Below are 23,718 nucleotides of genomic sequence, written 5' to 3' on the forward strand. Positions count from 1 at the left end.
TGAAGACCAAGCGAGCTGCGGCATTTTGGATCAGTTGGAGAGGCTTAAGTGCACATGCCGGTAGGCCAGTGAGGAGGGAGTTACAATAGTCGAGTTTTGACAAGACTTTTTGTCTGGATTAGGAGCTGGGCTGATTCCTGGGTGAGGAACGGTCTAATTCGTCGTATGTTATAGAGTGTGAACCTACAGGATCGAGTGACAGCTGTGATGTGAGTTTTGAACAAGAGCTGACTGTCCAGGACAACACCAAGGTTCCTGGCTGTTGGGACAGACATTACCAGGGCGTTGTCTACGGAAATAGTTAGCTCCCGCATAGGGCAGGACTTAGCTGGGAAGAAGAGAAGCTCAGTCTTGTCTGGGTTCAGCTTGAGGTGGTTCGAGGACATCCACTGTGAGATGTCAGCCAGGCATGCAGTGATGCGCTCTTCCACCTGAGTGGCAGAGGGGGGTCCCTGCTTGGCACTCAGCATCAAGGGTTGGATTGGGGGGTCAGTCCTTGCTTGGCACTCAGCATCAAGGGTTGGATTGGGGGGTCAGTCCCTGCTTGGCACTCAGCATCAAGGGTTGGATTGGGGGGTCAGTCCCTGCTTGGCACTCAGCATCAAGGGTTGGATTGGGGCGTCAGTCCCTGCTTGGCACTCAGCATCAAGGGTTGGATTGGGGGGTCAGTCCCTGTTTGGCACTCAGCATCAAGGGTTGGATTGCGGGGTCAGTCCCTGCTTGGCACTCAGCATCAAGGGTTGGATTGGGGGGTCAGTCCCTGTTTGGCACTCAGCATCAAGGCTTGGATTGGGGTGTCAGATCAACTATAAAAGGACTCCAGAGCGCAGCACGGCTGCAGCTCACTGCTCCAAAAGGGTCAAATGGGGAGAACAGATTTGGCAGACAGTATAATGACAAATAGTAAAACTTTAACCTTTAACCGTCAGAGTTACAGACCCATAAGGGTAGAGTTACAGACCCATAAGGTCAGAGTTACAGACCCATAAGGTCAGAGTTACAGACCCATAAGGTCAGAGTTACAGACCCATAAGGGTAGAGTTACAGACCCATAAGGGTAGAGTTACAGACCCATAAGGTCAGAGTTACAGACCCATAAGGGTAGAGTTACAGACCCATAAGGGTAGAGTTACAGACCCATAAGGGTAGAGTTACAGACCCATAAGGGTAGAGTTACAGACCCATAAGGTCAGAGTTACAGACCCATAAGGGTAGAGTTACAGACCCATAAGGGTGGAGTTACAGACCCATAAGGTCAGAGTTACAGACCCATAAGGTCAGAGTTACAGACCCATAAGGTCAGAGTTACAGACCCATAAGGGTAGAGTTACAGACCCATAAGGTCAGAGTTACAGACCCATAAGGGTAGAGTTACAGACCCATAAGGTCAGAGTTACAGACCCATAAGGGTAGAGTTACAGACCCATAAGGTTAGAGTTACAGACCCATAAGGTCAGAGTTACAGACCCATAAGGTCAGAGTTACAGACCCATAAGGTCAGAGTTACAGACCCATAAGGGTAGAGTTACAGACCCATAAGGTTAGAGTTACAGACCCATAAGGGTAGAGTTACAGACCCATAAGGGTAGAGTTAAGGGTAGAGTTACAGACCCATAAGGGTAGAGTTACAGACCCATAAGGGTAGAGTTACAGACCCATAAGGTCAGAGTTACAGACCCATAAGGGTAGAGTTACAGACCCATAAGGGTAGAGTTACAGACCCATAAGGGTAGAGTTACAGACCCATAAGGTCAGAGTTACAGACCCATAAGGTCAGAGTTACAGACCCATAAGGTCAGAGTTACAGACCCATAAGGGTAGAGGTACAGACCCATAAGGGTAGAGTTACAGACCCATAAGGTCAGTGTTACAGTAAGGTTCAGTAAGAGTTACAGTAAAGTTCATACTCAGATTACAGTCGGTGATAACAGACTCCATTTTGAAACGAGAATAAATGTTAATGATTGACAGATCAGGTTTGAAATGATCACATGTTTATAGTCTGTGCGTGCGTGCGTGCGTGCGTGCGTGCGTGCGTGCGTGCGTGCACGTGTGTGTGTGTGTGTGGAGGAAGGGGAGAATGTTTAGGCCTGTCACAAAGATGCAAAACGATATTAAACTATAATATATCTGATTGACTTTTAAACCACTTAAATGGTATTAAACTATAATATATCTGATTGACTTTTAAACCACTTAAATGGTATTAAACTATAATATATCTGATTGACTTTTAAACCACTTAAATGGTGTTAAAGATCTGTTTCTCCCGATCGGGTAAATTGCCGATCACCGATCGAGTCATTTGGAGTGAATAATCGTCTGATCACCGATCGAACACCTATTAAATAAAGAGCTAAAGATGATGTGTTTGATTGACAGGTGTCATAGAGACATAAAGATGAGTGATTCTGTGGAGAGAGAGGAGGATGGAGCTGACAGACCACAGTCTCCAACTCCCAGCCTTCTGTCTGTGAAGAGTGACTTTTCTAAAGACATTCCTCTTCACTTCACTAATGAACCTGGACCTCCAGATACACAGTACGTCAATCCTCCTGTACAATAAATAAAACAAACAATGTCATTCCACAGCTAAACAGTACATTTAAGAATGTCTTTGACAGAATATTGATTGATATTTGATCCATACATTGTACTCTGGTTTTGCGAGTCGACCTGTTGCGTCAGACTGAAATATTCTGATGGATTGTACGTAACGTTGCCGTCGGACACAACCCAACGCAGGGGTGACATTAATGACAGTAAAACGCACTCTGGTCTAATATTGCTTAATGGTTCTGATTTCAGAGGCCGTTATCACAGAGCAGAGTCTCCGACTCCCAGCCTTCTGTCTGTGAAGAGTGACTTTTCTAAAGACATTCCTCTTCACTTCAGTAATGAACCTGGACCTCCTGATACACAGTATGTCAATCCTTCTATAATAAATATATACACTATAACACTAACACTATACAATATACACTATAACACTATACAATATACACTATAACACTATACAATATACACTATAACACTATACAATATACACTATAACACTATACGACTGTGGCTCAAGAGGTAGAGCAGGTCGTCCAATGATCCATGGGTCGGCGGTTCGAATCCCGGCTCCTCCTGTCTACATGTCGAAGTGTCCTTGGGCAAGACACTGAACCCCAAATTGCTCCCGATGTGCTGGTTGGTACCTTGCATGGCTTCCGCCGCAATCGGTGTATGAATAGGTGCTGCCACACTATCTAAAGAGCCGCGCACGTCTTAAGCTGCGCGGCGGCCAGATTCCCGGAAACGCTCTCCTCCGCGCAAGTCGTCCACGGAGGTGGAGCTTAATTTCCATCCACCAGCTGTCTAAAAACTCAGAAAATAAGCTGCGCACAGTTTAAGACGTGTGCGGCTGTCGACCGTTTTGCGCTTAGGTGTGGAAAGGCCTTATGTGTGTGTGAATGGGTGAATGTAAAGCGCCTTGGTTAAAGGCGCTATATAAATGCACCATTTACCATTTACCATTTTATACAATATACACTATAACACTATACAATATACACTATAACACTATACAATATACACTATAACACTATACAATATAAGTAACGGAAGTGTTGACTGTACTCTGTTGCTGTTTTTACATGTATGTCTAATAAACTATTCAATCAATAAATCAATCAATCAATCAATCAAAAACATGTAATATTATAATTCCTCCTACTGACAGCCTAGTCCTAGTCTGGTGTTCTTGTGCCCCCTCTTGGCCAGGCCCTGTAACTACAGTCTTTAACATGCCTAGTAAAACCACGACGTAATATTATCCCTAAACTGATTTAGGGGGGGGGGGGGGGTCCATAAAACACCCCAACACATTATTCTCAAAATAATAATAATAATAATAATCAGAAATAATAACCTCTAATCTATCTATGCAACTTGTATTGTACTGTATTTTTGTACTGTATTTACAGTGTATTTTACTGGTGATATTATTTCATTCATTGTTTTCATGGAACTGTAATATTGTGAAAGGAAACCCACAGATTATACTCTCTTATACTTGTTGGGACATAACAATACATCCTCTTTAACAAAGTGACTTTTTCATTCACATGATAATTGTATGAATATGTTTTATGATTCCAGAAGTGTTGACCACAGAGCAGAGTCTCCAACTCCCAGCCTTCTGTCTGTGAAGAGTGACAAGTCTAAAGACTGGGGTCCTAACTTCAGTAATGAACCTGGACCTCCAGATACACAGTACGTCAATCCTCCTGTACAATAAATAAAACAAACAATGTCATTCCACAGCTAAACAGTACATTTAAGAATGTCTTTGACAGAATATTGATTGATATTTGATCCATACATTGTACTCTGGTTTTGCGAGTCGACCTGTTGCGTCAGACTGAAATATTCGGATGGATTGTAACGTAACGTTGCCGTCGGACACAACCCAACGCAGGCGTGACATTAATGACAGTAAAACGCACTCTGGTCTAATATTGCTTAATGGTTCTGATTTCAGAGGCCGTTATCACAGAGCAGAGTCTCCGACTCCCAGCCTTCTGTCTGTGAAGAGTGACTTTTCTAAAGACATTCCTCTTCACTTCAGTAATGAACCTGGACCTCCTGATACACAGTATGTCAACCTGTCTGTCAGATATATGTCTCTCCTTATCTCCTCTCCTTATCTCCTCTCCTTATGTCCTCTCCTTATCTCCTCTCCTTATCTCCTTTCCTTATCTCCTCTCCTTATCTCCTCTCCTTATCTCCTCTCCTTATCTCCTCTCCTTATCTCCTCCCCTCATCTCCTCCCCTCATCTCCTCTCCTTATCTCCTCTCCTTATGTCCTCCCCTTATCTCCTCTCCTTATCTTCTCTCCTTATCTCCTCTCCTTATCTCCTCCCCTCATCTCCTCTCCTTATCTCCTCTCCTTATGTCCTCTCCTTATCTCCTATCCTTATCTCCTATCCTTATCTCCTCTCCTTATCTCCTCCCCTCATCTCCTCTCCTTATCTCCTCTCCTTATGTCCTCTCCTTATCTCCTCTCCTTATGTCCTCTCCTTATGTCCTCTCCTTATCTCCTCTCCTTATCTCCTCTCCTTATCTATATAGTATCTACTGTAACAGTTATCATATTGTTTTACTACTTTATTTATTCTGTTCATATTTTCTGTTGTTTTTCTTGTTGCTGCTATGAATACCAAGTCTTATACTGTGTGAATGTGATGTGAAAATATGGATTCTTGAAATACCCAATCCACATGATCATTGTATGAATATGTTTTATGATTCCGGAAGTGTTGACCACAGAGCAGAGTCTCCGACTCCCAGCCTTCTGTCTGTGAAGAGTGACAAGTCTAAAGACTGGGGTCCTAACTTCAGTAATGAACCTGGACATCCTGATACACAGTATGTCAACCCTCCTATAAATATATACAACACTATAACACTAACACTATACAATATACACTATAACACTATACAATATACACTATAACACTATACAATATACACTATAACACTATACAATATACACTATAACACTATACAATATACACTATAACACTATAACACTATACACTATAACACTATACAATATACACTATAACACTATACAATATACACTATAACACTATACAATATACACTATACAATATACACTATAACACTATACAATATACACTATAACACTATACAATATACACTATAACACTATACAATATACACTATAACACTATACAATATACACTATAACACTATACAATATACACTATAACACTATACAATATACACTATACAATATACACTATAACACTATACAATATACACTATAACACTATACAATATACACTATAACACTATACAATATACACTATAACACTATACAATATAAGTAACGGAAGTGTTGACTGTACTCTGTTGCTGTTTTTACATGTATGTCTAATAAACTATTCAATCAATAAATCAATCAATCAATCAATCAATCAAAAACATGTACTATTATAATTCCTCCTACTGACAGCCTAGTCCTAGTCTGGTGTTCTTGTGCCCCCTCTTGGCCAGGCCCTGTCATAAAACACCCCAACACAATATTCTCAAAATAATCTGGCGGTCCAGAAATAATAACCTCTAATCTATCTATGCAACTTGTATTGTACTGTATTTACAGTGTATAGTACATTTTACTGGTGATATTATTTCATTCATTGTTGTCCTGTTTTCATGGAACTGTAATATTGTGAAAGGAAACCCACAGATTATACTCTCTTATACTTGTTGGGACATAACAATACATCCTCTTTAACAAAGTGACTTTTTCATTCACATGATCATTGTATGAATATGTTTTATGATTCCAGAAGTGTTGACCACAGAGCAGAGTCTCCAACTCCCAGCCTTCTGTCTGTGAAGAGTGACAAGTCTAAAGACTGGGGTCCTAACTTCAGTAATGAACCTGGACCTCCAGATACACAGTACGTCAATCCTCCTGTACAATAAATAAAACAAACAATGTCATTCCACAGCTAAACAGTACATTTAAGAATGTCTTTGACAGAATATTGATTGATATTTGATCCATACATTGTACTCTGGTTTTGCGAGTCGACCTGTTGCGTCAGACTGAAATATTCGGATGGATTGTAACGTAACGTTGCCGTCGGACACAACCCAACGCAGGCGTGACATTAATGACAGTAAAACGCACTCTGGTCTAATATTGCTTAATGGTTCTGATTTCAGAGGCCGTTATCACAGAGCAGAGTCTCCGACTCCCAGCCTTCTGTCTGTGAAGAGTGACTTTTCTAAAGACATTCCTCTTCACTTCAGTAATGAACCTGGACCTCCTGATACACAGTATGTCAACCTGTCTGTCAGATATATGTCTCTCCTTATCTCCTCTCCTTATCTCCTCTCCTTATGTCCTCTCCTTATCTCCTCTCCTTATCTCCTTTCCTTATCTCCTCTCCTTATCTCCTCTCCTTATCTCCTCTCCTTATCTCCTCCCCTCATCTCCTCCCCTCATCTCCTCTCCTTATCTCCTCTCCTTATGTCCTCTCCTTATCTCCTCTCCTTATCTTCTCTCCTTATCTCCTCTCCTTATCTCCTCCCCTCATCTCCTCTCCTTATCTCCTCTCCTTATCTCCTATCCTTATCTCCTATCCTTATCTCCTCTCCTTATCTCCTCCCCTCATCTCCTCCCCTCATCTCCTCTCCTTATGTCCTCTCCTTATCTCCTCTCCTTATGTCCTCTCCTTATGTCCTCTCCTTATCTCCTCTCCTTATCTCCTCTCCTTATCTATATAGTATCTACTGTAACAGTTATCATATTGTTTTACTACTTTATTTATTCTGTTCATATTTTCTGTTGTTTTTCTTGTTGCTGCTATGAATACCAAGTCTTATACTGTGTGAATGTGATGTGAAAATATGGATTCTTGAAATACCCAATCCACATGATCATTGTATGAATATGTTTTATGATTCCGGAAGTGTTGACCACAGAGCAGAGTCTCCGACTCCCAGCCTTCTGTCTGTGAAGAGTGACAAGTCTAAAGACTGGGGTCCTAACTTCAGTAATGAACCTGGACATCCTGATACACAGTATGTCAACCCTCCTATAAATATATACAACACTATAACACTAACACTATACAATATACACTATAACACTATACAATATACACTATAACACTATACAATATACACTATAACACTATACAATATACACTATACAATATACACTATAACACTATACAATATACACTATAACACTATACAATATACACTATAACACTATACAATATACACTATAACACTATACAATATACACTATACAATATACACTATAACACTATACAATATACACTATAACACTATACAATATACACTATACAATATACACTATAACACTATACAATATACACTATAACACTATACAATATACACTATACAATATACACTATAACACTATACAATATACACTATAACACTATACAATATACACTATAACACTATACAATATACACTATAACACTATACAATATACACTATAACACTATACAATATACACTATACAATATACACTATAACACTATACAATATACACTATAACACTATACAATATACACTATAACACTATACAATATACACTATAACACTATACAATATAAGTAACGGAAGTGTTGACTGTACTCTGTTGCTGTTTTTACATGTATGTCTAATAAACTATTCAATCAATAAATCAATCAATCAATCAATCAATCAAAAACATGTACTATTATAATTCCTCCTACTGACAGCCTAGTCCTAGTCTGGTGTTCTTGTGCCCCCTCTTGGCCAGGCCCTGTCATAAAACACCCCAACACAATATTCTCAAAATAATCTGGCGGTCCAGAAATAATAACCTCTAATCTATCTATGCAACTTGTATTGTACTGTATTTACAGTGTATAGTACATTTTACTGGTGATATTATTTCATTCATTGTTGTCCTGTTTTCATGGAACTGTAATATTGTGAAAGGAAACCCACAGATTAGACTCTCTTATACTTGTTGGGACATAACAATACATCCTCTTTAACAAAGTGACTTTTTCATTCACATGATAATTGTATGAATATGTTTTATGATTCCAGAAGTGTTGACCACAGAGCAGAGTCTCCAACTCCCAGCCTTCTGTCTGTGAAGAGTGACAAGTCTAAAGACTGGGGTCCTAACTTCAGTAATGAACCTGGACCTCCAGATACACAGTACGTCAATCCTCCTGTACAATAAATAAAACAAACAATGTCATTCCACAGCTAAACAGTACATTTAAGAATGTCTTTGACAGAATATTGATTGATATTTGATCCACACATTGTACTCTGGTTTTGCGAGTCGACCTGTTGCGTCAGACTGAAATATTCTGATGGATTGTACGTAACGTTGCCGTCAGACACAACCCAACGCAGGCGTGACATTAATGACAGTAAAACGCACTCTGCTGTAATATTGCTTAATGGTTCTGATTTCAGAGGCCGTTATCACAGAGCAGAGTCTCCGACTCCCAGCCTTCTGTCTGTGAAGAGTGACTTTTCTAAAGACATTCCTCTTCACTTCAGTAAAGAACCTGGACCTCCTGATACACAGTATGTCAACCTGTCTGTCAGATATATGTCTCTCCTTATCTCCTCTCCTTATGTCCTCTCCTTATCTCCTCTCCTTATCTCCTCTCCTTATCTCCTCTCCTTATCTATATAGTATCTACTGTAACAGTTATCATATTGTTTTACTACTTTATTTATTCTGTTCATATTTTCTGTTGTTTTTCTTGTTGCTGCTATGAATACCAAGTCTTATACTGTGTGAATGTGATGTGAAAATATGGATTCTTGAAATACCCAATCCACATGATCATTGTATGAATATGTTTTATGATTCCAGAAGTGTTGACCACAGAGCAGAGTCTCCAACTCCCAGTCTTCTGTCTGTGAAGAGTGACAAGTCTAAAGACTGGGGTCCTAACTTCAGTAATGAACCTGGACCTCCACACACTAAGTATGTCAATCCTCTATAAATATATCATGAGTAAAATATAAATGCTTCCGTCGTACAGTCTGGAGCAACGGAAGCTCTGATCATGAGTAAAATATAAATGCTTCCGTCGTACAGTCTGGAGCAACAGAAGCTCTGATCATGAGTAAAATATAAATGCTTGCGTCATACAGTCTGGAGCAACAGAAGCTCTGATCATGAGTAAAATATAAATGCTTGCGTCATACAGTCTGGAGCAAAGGAAGCTCTGATCATGAGTAAAATATAAATGCTTGCGTCATACAGTCTGGAGCAACGGAAGCTCTGATCATAAGTAAAATATAAATGCTTCCGTCATACAGTCTGGAGCAACGGAAGCTCTGATCATAAGTAAAATATAAATGCTACAGTCTGGAGCAACGGAAGCTCTGATCACAAGTAAAATATAAATGCTTCAGTCATACAGTCTGGAGCAACGGAAGCTCTGATTACGAGTACAATTTACAATTTACAATTTAGGCATTTAGCAGACGCTCTTAATCCAGAGCGATTTACATTAAGCAATAACAAAAGCATGGCATACATCACATATATAAAAAAGTAGTTATCATGAATCATGCGTAAACTAAGAACGTAACAGTGGAGTATCTATGTAAACTATACATACTATACTATATTATATATTATACATGTGTACTATAAAGTGCTATGACTACATAAAATGCAATTCTAGAGCTGTCTACGTAACAAGCTTTAAGTCTGTTTAAAATACTATCTAAGTCTACATAATGTGCTATCTAAGGGGCTAGGCTAGGGCTAGTGCTACGGGCCATGGTGGAGTCTGAAGAGGTGGGTTTTCAGACTACGGCGGAAGATTGGGAGTGAGGCTGCAGTTCTGACTGTGATGGGAAGTGCATTCCATAGTTTTGGAGCCAGAAGGGAGAAGAGTTTTGGACGTGTGGAGTGTTGTCCCAGCGTTTTTAGTGAAGGTACCTCCAGCTTCCCTGCGTTGGCTGATCTGAGTGCGCGGGAGGGTTTGTAGGGTACGATCATACTTGTGAGATATGGGGGAGCCATGCCTTTGGTTGCTTTGAATGCCAGCATCAGAGTTTTGTATTCTGTGCGGGCAGCGACCGGGAGCCAATGGAGGGAGCGGAGAAGGGGGGAGACGTGTGAGAATTTTGGCTGGTTGAAGACCAAGCGAGCTGCGGCATTTTGGATCAGTTGGAGGGGCTTAAGTGCAAATGCCGGTATGCCAGTAAGGAGGGAGTTAAAATAGTCAAGTTTTGACAAGACTGTTGTCTGGATTAGGAGTAAAATATAAATGCTTCCGTCATACAGTCTGGAGCAACAGAAGCTCTGATCACGAGTAAAATATAAATGCTTCCGTCATACAGTCTGGAGCTACAGAAGCTCTGATCACGAGTAAAATATGAATGCTTCCGTCATACAGTCTGGAGCAACAGAAGCTCTGATCACGAGTAAAATATATGCTTCCGTCATACAGTCTGGAGCAACGGAAGCTCTGATCACGAGTAAAATATAAATGCTTCCGTCATACAGTCTGGAGCAACAGAAGCTCTGATCATGAGTAAAATATAAATGCTTCCGTCATACAGTCTGGAGCAACAGAAGCTCTGATCATGAGTCAAATATAAATGCTTCCGTCATACAGTCTGGAGCAACAGAAGCTCTGATCATGAGTCAAATATAAATGCTTCCGTCGTAGCTTTTCTGTCTTAGTGCTTTTCTGGTTTTACCTCCTTCACATTCAATAGATCTTGTGATCTTTTGTGGCCAGAGGGTCTAGTAGGACTATAGTAAATTAGGAAGAAATCTGCCTAACATTTTTGGGAAAAAAGTAATACAATTAAATAACAGATATTTAGCCACTTCCCCGAATGCCCCCGCGGCCCCACCCCCTGTCAAAAATCTTAAAATCGCTAAAACAAATTGAAAACGACAATTGCAAACGCTCATCCTTTACAATATCTAACTAGAAAAAGTGCCCCTCGGGGCACAGGTCTCCACCAGGGCAGGTCGGGTTGTGGCCTCCTGGTGACGCTATAATAGGCCAATGTGAAAAGGGTGCCATTTCTTCATACGCCTTTGATGGCAATTGGATGTGTTTTGCAAAAATCAACCTGTTGGTGGCGCTATAACAGGCCAATGTGAAAAGGGTGGGATATATTCCTCAGCCTAGTAAGAAAATGTGTGAAAGATTTCACGTAAATTGCATGCTGCGTTCATGATTTGAGGCTTTTGTTCAAAACGGGGCAATCTTGCAAACTGTGAAAGCCAATTATAGCCAATTAGGATGGAATATGAAATATCGGACAGATCCGACTTGAGCACATGACCATAGAGATACTGTGTAACGATTTGTGAGATTTTTGGACAGAATCTGGAGGAGTAATATCCAAAAATGTGTTTTACAAAAGTCGGCCTCCTGGTGGCGCTATAAAAGGCAGATGCGGAAAATGCAGGTCAAAGGTTTGTCCTTGGCCTCTAGGGAGTGTGCATGCAACGTCACACTGATCGGTGCAGTTTTAGGTAAGAAATGTGAAAAGCTGCCTCATGGTGGCGCTATAACAGGCCGTTCTGGAAAATGTGGGGCAGAGGTTCATCGTTGGCATCCAGGGAGTGTGTGTGCAAAGTTTGGCATCGACCGGGTTAACGGTGCCGGAGATTAGCTGGTAACAGACGGACGGACACACACACACACACACGGACACACGGACGGAGTGCAAAACATACTCTCTCCCCATGCCTTCGGCCTGGTGGAGACAATAACCTAAAACATGAACCATGAACAACACAATATCTAATAACCTAAAACAATCTTGAACAACACAATATCTAATAACCTAAAACATGAACCATGAACAACACAATATCTAACTAAAAAAAGTGCCCTTCTGGGCACAGGTCTCCACCAGGAGGATAGGAGTACATGTGTGTGATGTTTGGCAAAATGTTTAGGAGTGATATAAACATGTTTGTTTGTTTTTTGCAACAATTTTCTTCATTGTGTTGAGGAAATGCAGAGTCAGATCACTCATAGCAAGGATAGAATTCTGGATGAGCAGGACATGTGCAGCATTTTGTACAAAACGGGCCACTCTTGAAGACTTTGGAAGGCAATCTTAGCCAATCAGTGTAGAATCTGAGAAATCAAACACGACTCGTCTTGATCACATGACTACAGAGATCATGTATACCGATTTGCATGAGATTTGGATGAAATCTTTGCGACTAATATAAACAATGTGTTTTGCAGAAATCGGCCTCATGGTGGCGCTATAACCGGCAGATGTGGAGGGATGCAGGGAAAATGTTTTTCCATGCCTCTAGGGAGTGCGCATACAAAGTTGTACACAGAACGATGCAGTTATAGGTAAAAACAGGAATTGCTCTGTTATAGCGCCACCATGAGGCTGGCTTGGAAAATAAATTGTGTCATGTCGTCCTCAGCCTAGTGGAAATGTATAATTTCACGGAAATTGCACACTGTGTTTGTGATTTGTGGCATTTTGTTCGAAACGGACCAATCATGTGAGCTTTGGAAGCGAATCTTAGCCAATCAGGAAGGAAGATGGGAAATGGTGCAGATCCGTGTTGATCACATGACTATGGAGATAGTGTATACCGAATTGTGTGATGTATGGATAAAATGTGTACGAGTAATCTACAGAAATGTGTTTTGCCTAAATCGGTCTCATGGTGTCGCTATAACAGGCCGTTGAGGAATATCTGGGGCAGAGGTTCGTCGTTGGCATCCTTCTGGGCACAGGTCTCCACCAGGAGGATAGGACTGTGTGAGATGTTTGGGAAAATGTTTTTGAGGCATTTTGTTCCAAAAATGTGTTTTGCAAAAATCAACCTGTTGGTGGCGCTATAACAGGCCAATGTGAAAAGGGTGGGATATATTCCTCAGCCTAGTAAGAAAATGTGTGAAAGATTTCACGTAAATTGCATGCTGCGTTCATGATTTGAGGCTTTTGTTCAAAACGGGGCAATCTTGCAAACTGTGAAAGCTAATTATAGCCAATTAGGATGGAATATGAAATATGGGACGGATCCGACTTGAGCACATGACCATAGAGATAGTGTGTAACGATTTGTGAGATTTTTGGACAGAATCTGGAGGAGTAATATCAAAAAATGTGTTTTACAAAAGTCGGCCTCCTGGTGGCGCTATAAAAGGCAGATGCGGAAAATGCAGGTCAACGGTTTGTCCTTGGCCTCTAGGGAGTGTGCTTGCAAAATTTCACGCAGATCGGTGCAGTTTTAGGTAAAAAATGTGAAAAGCTGCCTCATGGTGGCGCTATAACAGGCCGTTGAGGAATATTTGGGGCAGAGGTTCGTCGTTGGCATTCAGGGAGTGTGTGTGCAAAGTTTGGCATGGATGGGGCCAACGGTGCCGGAGATTAGCTGGTAACAGACGGACGGACGGACGGAAGGAAGGAAGGACGGACGGAAGGAAGGAAGGACGGACGGAAGGACGGACGGACGCACACACACACACACGGACGGAGTGCAAAACATACTCTCTCCCCATGCCTTCGGCCTGGTGGAGACAATAACCTAAAACATGAATCATGAACAACACAATATCTAATAACCTAAAACAATCATGAACAACACAATATCTATCTATATCTATTATATATATTGTATTGTCTTCATCTCCACAGAGAGACATTCAGAAACACACCTGGACAGAAGACATTCAGTCAAACCACACCTGGACACAGTAAGACTGGACACATTTTACACTCATTAACATTTTATATCAATTAATGAAATGTTTAAATAGCAGCAGACGACATCAGATTAAATATCCATGTTGTATTCCTGTATCAATGTCCAAATACTGATGATATCATATACATTTAGACTAAAACAAATGATCCAACGTTATTTATTTTAGCCAAATTTCTATTTTTTTCTTTTCAAATATTTTCTGGAGGATATTTAATACATAGTTTTAATGCTATGGATTGTTCAATGTAAAGTTGTAAATGAAGCAGAATGTTTAACATGTATTAATTGTCTTCTCATATCAGATGTCAGTCTGCAGGAGGATTTAAAGGTCTATAAGGTCACTTTGGAGAGTCTTGATGGTGTGACATACGTCATTGAACTGCCCTCCTCCCTCTCCAACATCTACACAGACCTCCACCTATCAGCGGGAGGGAGTGAAGGGGTTAATCAGCAACATGAGGTGTGGCAGCTTGAGACCGCCTCCAACATGAAGACCCTCCATGACGTCCTAATCAAGTGCCGTGCCATCTTTAAGACCCTCCTCCCTGGCAGAGACACACCCAGCAGCAGAGTTCTGACCAAGGGCATCGCTGGCATCGGAAAGACATTCTCTGTGCGTAAGTTCGCTCTGGACTGGGCAAGAGGTTTGGAGAACCAAGACATCATTCTCTTGGTTCCCTTCTCATTCCGGGAGCTGAACTTGGTCAGAGATGAGCAGCACAGTCTTCTCTCACTGATCCATGTTTTCCATCCAACGTTAAAGAAGGTCACAGCAGAGCAGCTCGCTGCCTGGAAAGTTGGCTTCATCTTCGATGGTCTCGATGAAAGCAGGTTCCCGCTGAAATTCCAGAACATAGACGTCGATTCTGACGTCTTCGACAACAATGACGTCGTCTCTGATGTCACGGTGACATCATCGGTGGCCGTGCTGCTGACGAACCTCATCAAGGGGAATCTGCTCCCCTCGGCTCTCCTCTGGATAACCACCAGACCTGCAGCAGCCAATCAGATCCCTCCTGCATGCATTGACATGGTGACAGAAGTACGAGGGTTCACAGACCCCCAGAAGGAGGAGTTCTTCAGGAAGATGTTCAGTGAGGATGAGGAGCTGGCCAGCACCATCATCTCACACGTGAAGACATCAAAGAGCATCCACATCATGTGTCACATCCCAGTCTTCTGTTGGATGACCGCTACCGTTGTGGAGGACCTGGTGAAGACAGACGAGACAGGACAGCTGCCCAAGAACCTGACTGGGATGTACAGACACTTCATCTCGCTCCAGTTAAGGAGGATGAAGACGAAGTATGACGAGACTCATGAGGTGAAAAGAAAAGAAAAGAAAAAAAGCAAAACAGAGAGAATCAGAGAAAAAAGAAAAAGGGAGACTGAGAGGGAGTTTCTCCTGAAGCTGTGCATGCTGGCGTTTAAACATCTGGAGAAAGGCAGCGTCATGTTCTACCAAGAAGACCTGGAAGAGTGTGGTCTTGATGTGAACGACGCCTCACTGTACTCGGGAGTGTGCACAGAGATCTTCAAAGAAGAGACCGTTCAATCTCAGAGAAAGATCTACAGCTTTGTTCATCTGAGCATCCAGGAGTTCCTGGCTGCAGTCTACCTGTTCCACTGTTTCACACAGAAGAACATGGAGGTCCTGAAGACATTCCTGGGAGGAGGAGAAGAAGAAATGACCCTGGATGTCTTCCTGCAGAGAGCCGTGCAAAAAGCCCTGAAGAGTAAGAACGGCCACCTGGACCTCTTTGTCCGCTTCCTTCATGGCCTCTCACTGGAGTCCAACCAGAGTCTGTTAGGAGGCCTGCTGGGTCAGACAGAGAACAGTCCAGAGAGCATCCAGAGAGCCATCAACAACCTGAAGGAGATGACAAATGAGGATGGAGATCTATCTCCTGACAGATTCATCAACATCTTCCACTGTCTGATGGAGATGAACGACCACTCAGTACATCAGGAGATCCAACAGTACCTGAAGTCAGCGGACAGATCAAAGACAGAACTATCTGAGAGCCAGTGTTCAGCTCTGGCCTTCATGCTGCTGACGTCAGAGGAGGTTCTGGAGGAGTTGGACCTGCACCAATACAACACATCAACATCATCATGGGGGAGATTAAGTCTGGTCCCAGCTGTGAGAAACTGCAGAAAGGCTCGGTTAGTGGTCATGTGAATAGGAGAGAGAGAGAGAGAGAGAGTATTTGAGGGGCGCTAGCCAGCTTTGTGTGTTTGTATCATGGAATGTGATGATTTGATAACAGCGCCCCTCACTTCACACAAGTGTGATTTAAAAAAAAACATTAATATTTATACAGCATTTATGCCTAAATGAAAATGACTGACACGCACAGAGAACAAAGTAACAACAATAAGAATTCATAGATCCATGCAAGTTACACACTGTAGTATTAATACAGATCACTTTGATGTTTTCTGGTTCTCTGTTCTTATGACCTGTCAATATCTGACCAACTAGACTTACAGTCTGTAATTTACATTACACTTTATAGTTCATTTCCTTGAACATGAACTTGATCTAATCTGTGTTGATCACTGATTTTACATCATCTACATTTACAGACTTGTTGGACCAAACCTCCGAAAGCCAGAATATGAGATTGTGTGTTCAGCTCTCAGCTCTAATCCTTCACATCTAAGAGAATTGGACATCAGTTATAATGACATAATGGATCCATCCATGGACCTGCTCTCTTCTGGATTGAAGAGTCTAAACTGTCAACTGGAGATACTGAGGTCACATTATTATTTAGATTAGTTCTGTTTTATTATTTATTGTTTGATAATAAGAAGAGTGTGAATAAAGTTGACATCATGGTATCCCACACTGATTAGAATAATAATATGGTCAGAGTTTGTGTTGTCTAGTTCGCACTCTCACATCACAATGCTACGGTACAGTAACTACAATATGTGATCCATCATGGCTGCTAGGGGATTATCATTATCAATGCTACGGTACAGTAACTACAATATGTGATCCATCATGGCTGCTAGGGGATTATCATTATCAATGCTACGGTACAGTAACTACAATATGTGATCCATCATGGCTGCTAGGGGATTATCATTATCAATGCTACGGTACAGTAACTACAATATGTGATCCATCATGGCTGCTAGGGGATTATCATTATCAATGCTACGGTACAATAACTACAATATGTGATCCATCATGGCTGCTAGGGGATTATCATTATCAATGCTACGGTACAGTAACTACAATATGTGATCCATCATGGCTGCTAGGGGATTATCATTATCAATGCTACGGTACAGTAACTACAATATGTGATCCATCATGGCTGCTAGGGGATTATCATTATCAATGCTACGGTACAGTAACTACAATATGTGATCCATCATGGCTACCCCCTTTGATAGCACTTTTTAGACTTAGATAGCATTTGAAACAGACTTATAGCATGTCATGTAGACAGCACAATAATTGCATTGTATGTAGTCATAGCACATCATAGTACATATGTATAGCATTAGTATAGTATATATGTATAGTTAATATGTATAGTGTCATTATATAGATATGTTCTAGTTACGTTCTTAGCTTACGCATGTTTCTTGATAAATGCATTTTATATATGTGATGTATTCCCATACTTTTGTTCTTGCCTAATGTAAATCGCTCTGGATTAAGAGCGTCTGCTAAATGCCTAAATTGTAAATTGTAAATTGTTTGGCTGCTAGGGAATTATCATTATCAATGCTACGGTACAGTATGATGTGATCCATCATGGCTGCTATAGGGAATTATCATTTCCTGTTAGTAATCTTCTTGTTAGAAGATTCAGATTAAGATGATTTATTCACATTATTCCTGCCTTCTCTTTCCATCTCTTGGGGTCTTTACTCCAAAACTGTGATATATTCAGTCCAGATATTTCATGTGTAATTACAGACTTGCTGGCTGTACGATCACACAGACAGGATTTGAAGTTCTGCTCTCAGCTCTCAGCTCTAATCTTCTCCATCTGAGAGAATTGGACCTCGGTTTCATCTGCCTGCAGGAATCACAACTGCTCCAGCTCTCTGCGTTACTGAAGAGTCCACAGTGTGGACTGCAGATCCTGGGGTAAAGAATGTGTGTTCTCTGTGTGGATCTCTACTCGAACACCAACAGCACTTTGTTAAATGTGTATTTCTCTGCAGGTTGTCAGGCTGTGGAGTCACAGAGGAAGGCTGTTCTGCTCTGGCTTCAGCTGTGACCTCCAACCCCTCCTCCCAGCTGAAACAGCTGGACTTGAACTTCAGCCACTTAGGAGACTCTGCTCTGAAGAAGCTGTCTGCTGCTCTGGAGACTGTCAAGTGAGTAGACTATAGGACTGTGTCCATGTTGGTCAGTAGACTATAGGACTGTGTCCATGTTGGTCAGTAGACTATAGGACTGTGTCCATGTTGGTCAGTAGACTATAGGACTGTGTCCATGTTGGTCAGTAGACTATAGGACTGTGTCCATGTTGGTCAGTGCAGTGTAGAATGTTTAACTAGCCAGGCGGACCCATACAGTCCAGATAGAAGTATCAGTGTTATTACAATATAATATCTATAATTTAACACACAGAGAAAGACTGTTTAAACTAAAAACATGTGCTCCTCAGAACACAGGTCTCCGCCAGGATGGGTAGCTTATTGTGGGCCAGCAATGTTTCACAAGCAATCAGATGATAATCACATGACCATAGAGATATGGTGTACCAATGTGCGTGATGTTTGGACAGAGTCTGTGGGAGATTGATGACATGTGTTGTGTAGTAAATATTTGGGACTAAACAGGCCGATGTGAGACATTAAGCAGCAGAGGTTTTGACTTGATTCTTTTTTCTACTTCCTACAGTGTGAATCATGGAGGAGAACACTGGACTAAACCTCAACTCCTTACAACATGTGAGTCTGTCTGCCTGCCTGCCTGCCTGCCTGCCTGCCTGTCTGTCTGTCTGTCTGTCTGTCTGTCTGTCTGTCTGTCTGTCTGTCTGTCTGTCTGTCTGTCTGTCTGTCTGTCTGTCTGTCTGTCTGTCTGTCTGTCTGTCTCACTCTTTTCCCTCTACACCAAATGGGCTCTTATAGATCTTTAACTCTTGAGAGCGTAAAATTGAACCAAATGGACCCGCTCTCAAGAGTTAGAAGAATTATTATTTTGATTGACGTTTGCCTGTTATCTCTCCCAATGGTGCCACGTAGATACAGCATGCAAATGTGGACAAAATCGTATCCAATGACATCAAAATATTCTTTAGTTTGGGGTCTGAGACGGTGGTCTGAGAGGTGGTCTGAGAGGTGGTCTGAGAGGTGGTCTGAGAGGTGGTCTGAGAGGTGGTCTGAGACGGTGGTCTGAGAGGTGGTCTGAGGCGGTGGTCTGAGAGGTGGTCTGAGACGGTGGTCTGAGACGGTGGTCTGAGAGGTGGTCTGAGACGGTGGTCTGAGAGGTGGTCTGAGACGGTGGTCTGAGACGGTGGTCTGAGAGGTGGTCTGAGAGGTGGTCTGAGAGGTGGTCTGAGACGGTGGTCTGAGAGGTGGTCTGAGAGGTGGTCTGAGACGGTGGTCTGAGAGGTGGTCTGAGAGGTGGTCTGCCAGGTGGTCTGAGAGGTGGTCTGAGACGGTGGTCTGAGAGGTGGTCTGAGACGGTGGTCTGAGAGGTGGTCTGAGAGGTGGTCTGAGAGGTGGTCTGAGAGGTGGTCTGAGACGGTGGTCTGAGAGGTGGTCTGAGAGGTGGTCTGAGACGGTGGTCTGAGAGGTGGTCTGAGAGGTGGTCTGAGAGGTGGTCTGAGACGGTGGTCTGAGAGGTGGTCTGAGACGGTGGTCTGAGAGGTGGTCTGAGAGGTGGTCTGAGACGGTGGTCTGAGAGGTGGTCTGAGAGGTGGTCTGAGAGGTGGTCTGAGACGGTGGTCCGAGAGGTGGTCCGAGAGGTGGTCCGAGAGGTGGTCTGAGACGGTGGTCTGAGAGGTGGTCTGAGAGGTGGTCTGAGAGGTGGTCCGAGAGGTGGTCCGAGAGGTGGTCCGAGAGGTGGTCCGAGAGGTGGTCCGAGAGGTGGTCCGAGAGGTGGTCTGAGAGGTGGTCCGAGAGGTGGTCCGAGAGGTGGTCCGAGAGGTGGTCCGAGAGGTGGTCCGAGAGGTGGTCTGAGACGGTGGTCTGAGACGGTGGTCTGAGAGGTGGTCTGAGAGGTGGTCTGAGACGGTGGTCTGAGAGGTGGTCTGAGAGGTGGTCTGAGAGGTGGTCTGAGAGGTGGTCTGAGACGGTGGTCTGAGAGGTGGTCTGAGAGGTGGTCTGAGAGGTGGTCTGAGAGGTGGTCTGAGAGGTGGTCTGAGAGGTGGTCTGAGAGGTGGTCTGAGACTCAAATGCCGGATAAATAATGGGCCTTGCTATGAAAAGGGTTGAAAACCACTGCTTTACATCAGATCTACAAGCTCACAACCATTAACCTCTTAAAGCCTGAACATATCAGATCTACAAGCTCACAACCATTAACCTCTTAAAGCCTGAACATATCAGATCTACAAGCTCACAACCATTAACCTCTTAAAGCCTGAACATATCAGATCTACAAGCTCACAACCATTAACCTCTTAAAGCCTGAACATATCAGATCTACAAGCTCACAACCATTAACCTCTTAAAGCCTGAACATATCAGATCTACAAGCTCACAACCATTAACCTCTTAAAGCCTGAGCATATCAGATCTACAAGCTCACAACCATTAACCTCTTAAAGCCTGAACATATCAGATCTACAAGCTCACAACCATTAACCTCTTAAAGCCTGAACATATCAGATCTACAAGCTCACAACCATTAACCTCTTAGAGCCTGAACATATCAGATCTACAAGCTCACAACCATTAACCTCTTAAAGCCTGAACATATCAGATCTACAAGCTCACAACCATTAACCTCTTAAAGCCTGAACATATCAGATCTACAAGCTCACAACCATTAACCTCTTAAAGCCTGAACATATCAGATCTACAAGCTCACAACCATTAACCTCCTAAAGCCTGAACATATCAGATCTACAAGCTCACAACCATTAACCTCTTAAAGCCTGAACATATCAGATCTACAAGCTCACAACCATTAACCTCTTAAAGCCTGAACATATCAGATCTACAAGCTCACAACCATTAACCTCTTAAAGCCTGAACATATCAGATCTACAAGCTCACAACCATTAACCTCTTAAAGCCTGAACATATCAGATCTACAAGCTCACAACCATTAACCTCTTAAAGCCTGAACATATCAGATCTACAAGCTCACAACCATTAACCTCTTAAAGCCTGAACATATCAGATCTACAAGCTCACATCCACTAACCTCTTAAAGCCTGAACATATCAGATCTACAAGCTCACATCCATTAACCTCTTAAAGCCTGAACATATCAGATCTACAAGCTCACATCCACTAACCTCTTAAAGCCTGAACTTATCAGATCTACAAGCTCACATCCACTAACCTCTTAAAGCCTGAACATATCAGATCTACAAGCTCACATCCATTAACCTCTTAAAGCCTGAACATATCAGATCTACAAGCTCACAACCATTAACCTCTTAAAGCCTGAACATATCAGATCTACAAGCTCACATCCACTAACCTCTTAAAGCCTGAACATATCAGATCTACAAGCTCACATCCATTAACCTCTTAAAGCCTGAACATATCAGATCTACAAGCTCACATCCATTAACCTCTTAAAGCCTGCATCCTGGTGTTGGATAGTTGTTAATAAGTGTTCTTATTATTGTGGGTCTGGGTTTTATAATGCAGCGTGAGTCCGCGATAGCCGATCTACAAGCTCACAACGCGTTGTGCTGAGCTGCACATGCAGCAGTTATAAAACTATAATTAAGTAGGCTACTTTTTAGTGTGATGTGTGGTGTTATTGACTTATTGTTCTTAATGTGGGTTTATCAGAGCACCAGATGAGTGCAGCTGTGAGTGAGTGGCTGCTGCTGCGTCCCGTGTGCACCAATAGCGACCGCGGGGGCGGCGCGCATGCTAGAAATAATAAATAAAAATGTCGGGCTTCGGGCCCGGGCCGTTTATGGACTTTACCAACGGGCTTAGGACCGGGCTCCACGGGCCCGGGCCAGGCCAGGGCTTATATTTTAGGCCTGTGCAGGTCTCTAGTGCGTATCATTCAGTGAATGGTGTATTTAATGTGTACTGTGTTGTTTTCTCATCAGATTTCCAGCGTCTCACTCTGGACACAAACACAGCAAACAGATACCTCTCTCTGTCTGAGAACAACAGGAAGGTGACAGACGATGATCTGCAGAATCATTCATATCCTGATCATCCTGACAGGTTTGATGTCTGGCCTCAGGTTCTGAGTTCAGAGAGTCTAGATGAACGCTGCTACAGTGAGGTACAGTTCAGTGGACAGGTTGATATAGGAGTGACTGACAGAGACATCAGTAGGAAAGGAACGGGTCAGGACGGTCTGCTTGGATGGAATGAATATTCCTGGCGTCTGGCCTGTAGAGATGGTCACCATGGTAACCATTACTCTGTCGTACACAATAGTAAGGAGACTTTCCTTCCTATCCGTCCATCTGACTCCAACAGAGTAGCAGTGTATCTGGACCGTCCTGCTGGGACTCTGTCCTTCTACAGAGTGTTCGAGGACACTCTGACACACCTGTACACCTTCCAGGACACGTTCACTCAACCTCTCTACGCTGGGTTCTGTGTTAACCCTGACTCCTCTGTGTCTCTGTGTGAGGACAGACAGGCTGTGAGGACAGACTGTGAGGACAGACAGGCTGTGACAGGCTGTGAGGACAGACAGACAGGCTGTGAGGACAGACAGACAGGCTGTGACGACAGACAGACAGTGTGTTGTATCATAATGTAATAATCAGGAACAGGTGTGATTGGGGGGGCTCGGACTCGATTGGTGATCGGCAATTTACCAGATCTGGAGAAACCGATCTTTAATACCATTTAAGTGGTATAAAAGTCAATCAGATATATTATAGTTTAATATCATTTGCATCTTTGTGACAGAATATTGTGGAAAATCTGACCTAATTTACGGGGGCCAGTTTTGAATTGCAGCCGTAGGTGCTCTTTGAGAGCGGTTTTGAAGGAGTCTAGGGATTCATGTCTTAATGGCTGTTGGTAGGGCGTTCCACATTTTGGTGGCATAGGAGCGAAATTAATTTAGTCCCTTGTTTGTGCCGAATCTGGGTTGCACATGGTTTGTTGAACAAGAGGTGCATGCATAGTCGAAGAAACCTTGTACGAGGCTCCTGTTAGGGTCTTCAAGGTGTAGAAACCTTGTACGAGGGCTCCTGTTAGGGTCTTCAAGGTGTAGAAACCTTGTACGAGGCTCCTGTTAGGGTCTTCAAGGTGTAGAAACCTTGTACTATAGGGCTCCTGTT

At 42.6% G+C, this 23,718-nt stretch overlaps 1 protein-coding gene across 1 annotated transcript; it reads left to right on the forward strand.

The window, feature by feature from the left end:
• Positions 1 to 2,401: 2,401 nt before the first annotated feature.
• Positions 2,402 to 23,189, forward strand: LOC306926710 (uncharacterized protein; the record flags this gene model as incomplete). Its single annotated transcript, XM_079506110.1, has 16 exons — positions 2,402 to 2,541; positions 2,809 to 2,922; positions 4,147 to 4,260; positions 4,529 to 4,642; positions 6,366 to 6,479; positions 6,748 to 6,861; positions 8,644 to 8,757; positions 9,025 to 9,138; positions 9,434 to 9,547; positions 14,221 to 14,279; positions 14,593 to 16,456; positions 16,880 to 17,053; positions 18,234 to 18,407; positions 18,485 to 18,640; positions 19,170 to 19,219; positions 22,519 to 23,189. 16 exons carry the CDS (start codon positions 2,402 to 2,404, stop codon positions 23,187 to 23,189), a joined length of 4,200 nt encoding a protein of 1,399 aa, XP_079362236.1.
• Positions 23,190 to 23,718: the final 529 nt, after the last annotated feature.

The sequence above is a fragment of the Electrona antarctica genome, assembly GCF_951216825.1.
Source record: "Electrona antarctica genome assembly, chromosome: 7".
NCBI classification, from domain to species: Eukaryota; Metazoa; Chordata; class Actinopteri; order Myctophiformes; family Myctophidae; genus Electrona; species Electrona antarctica.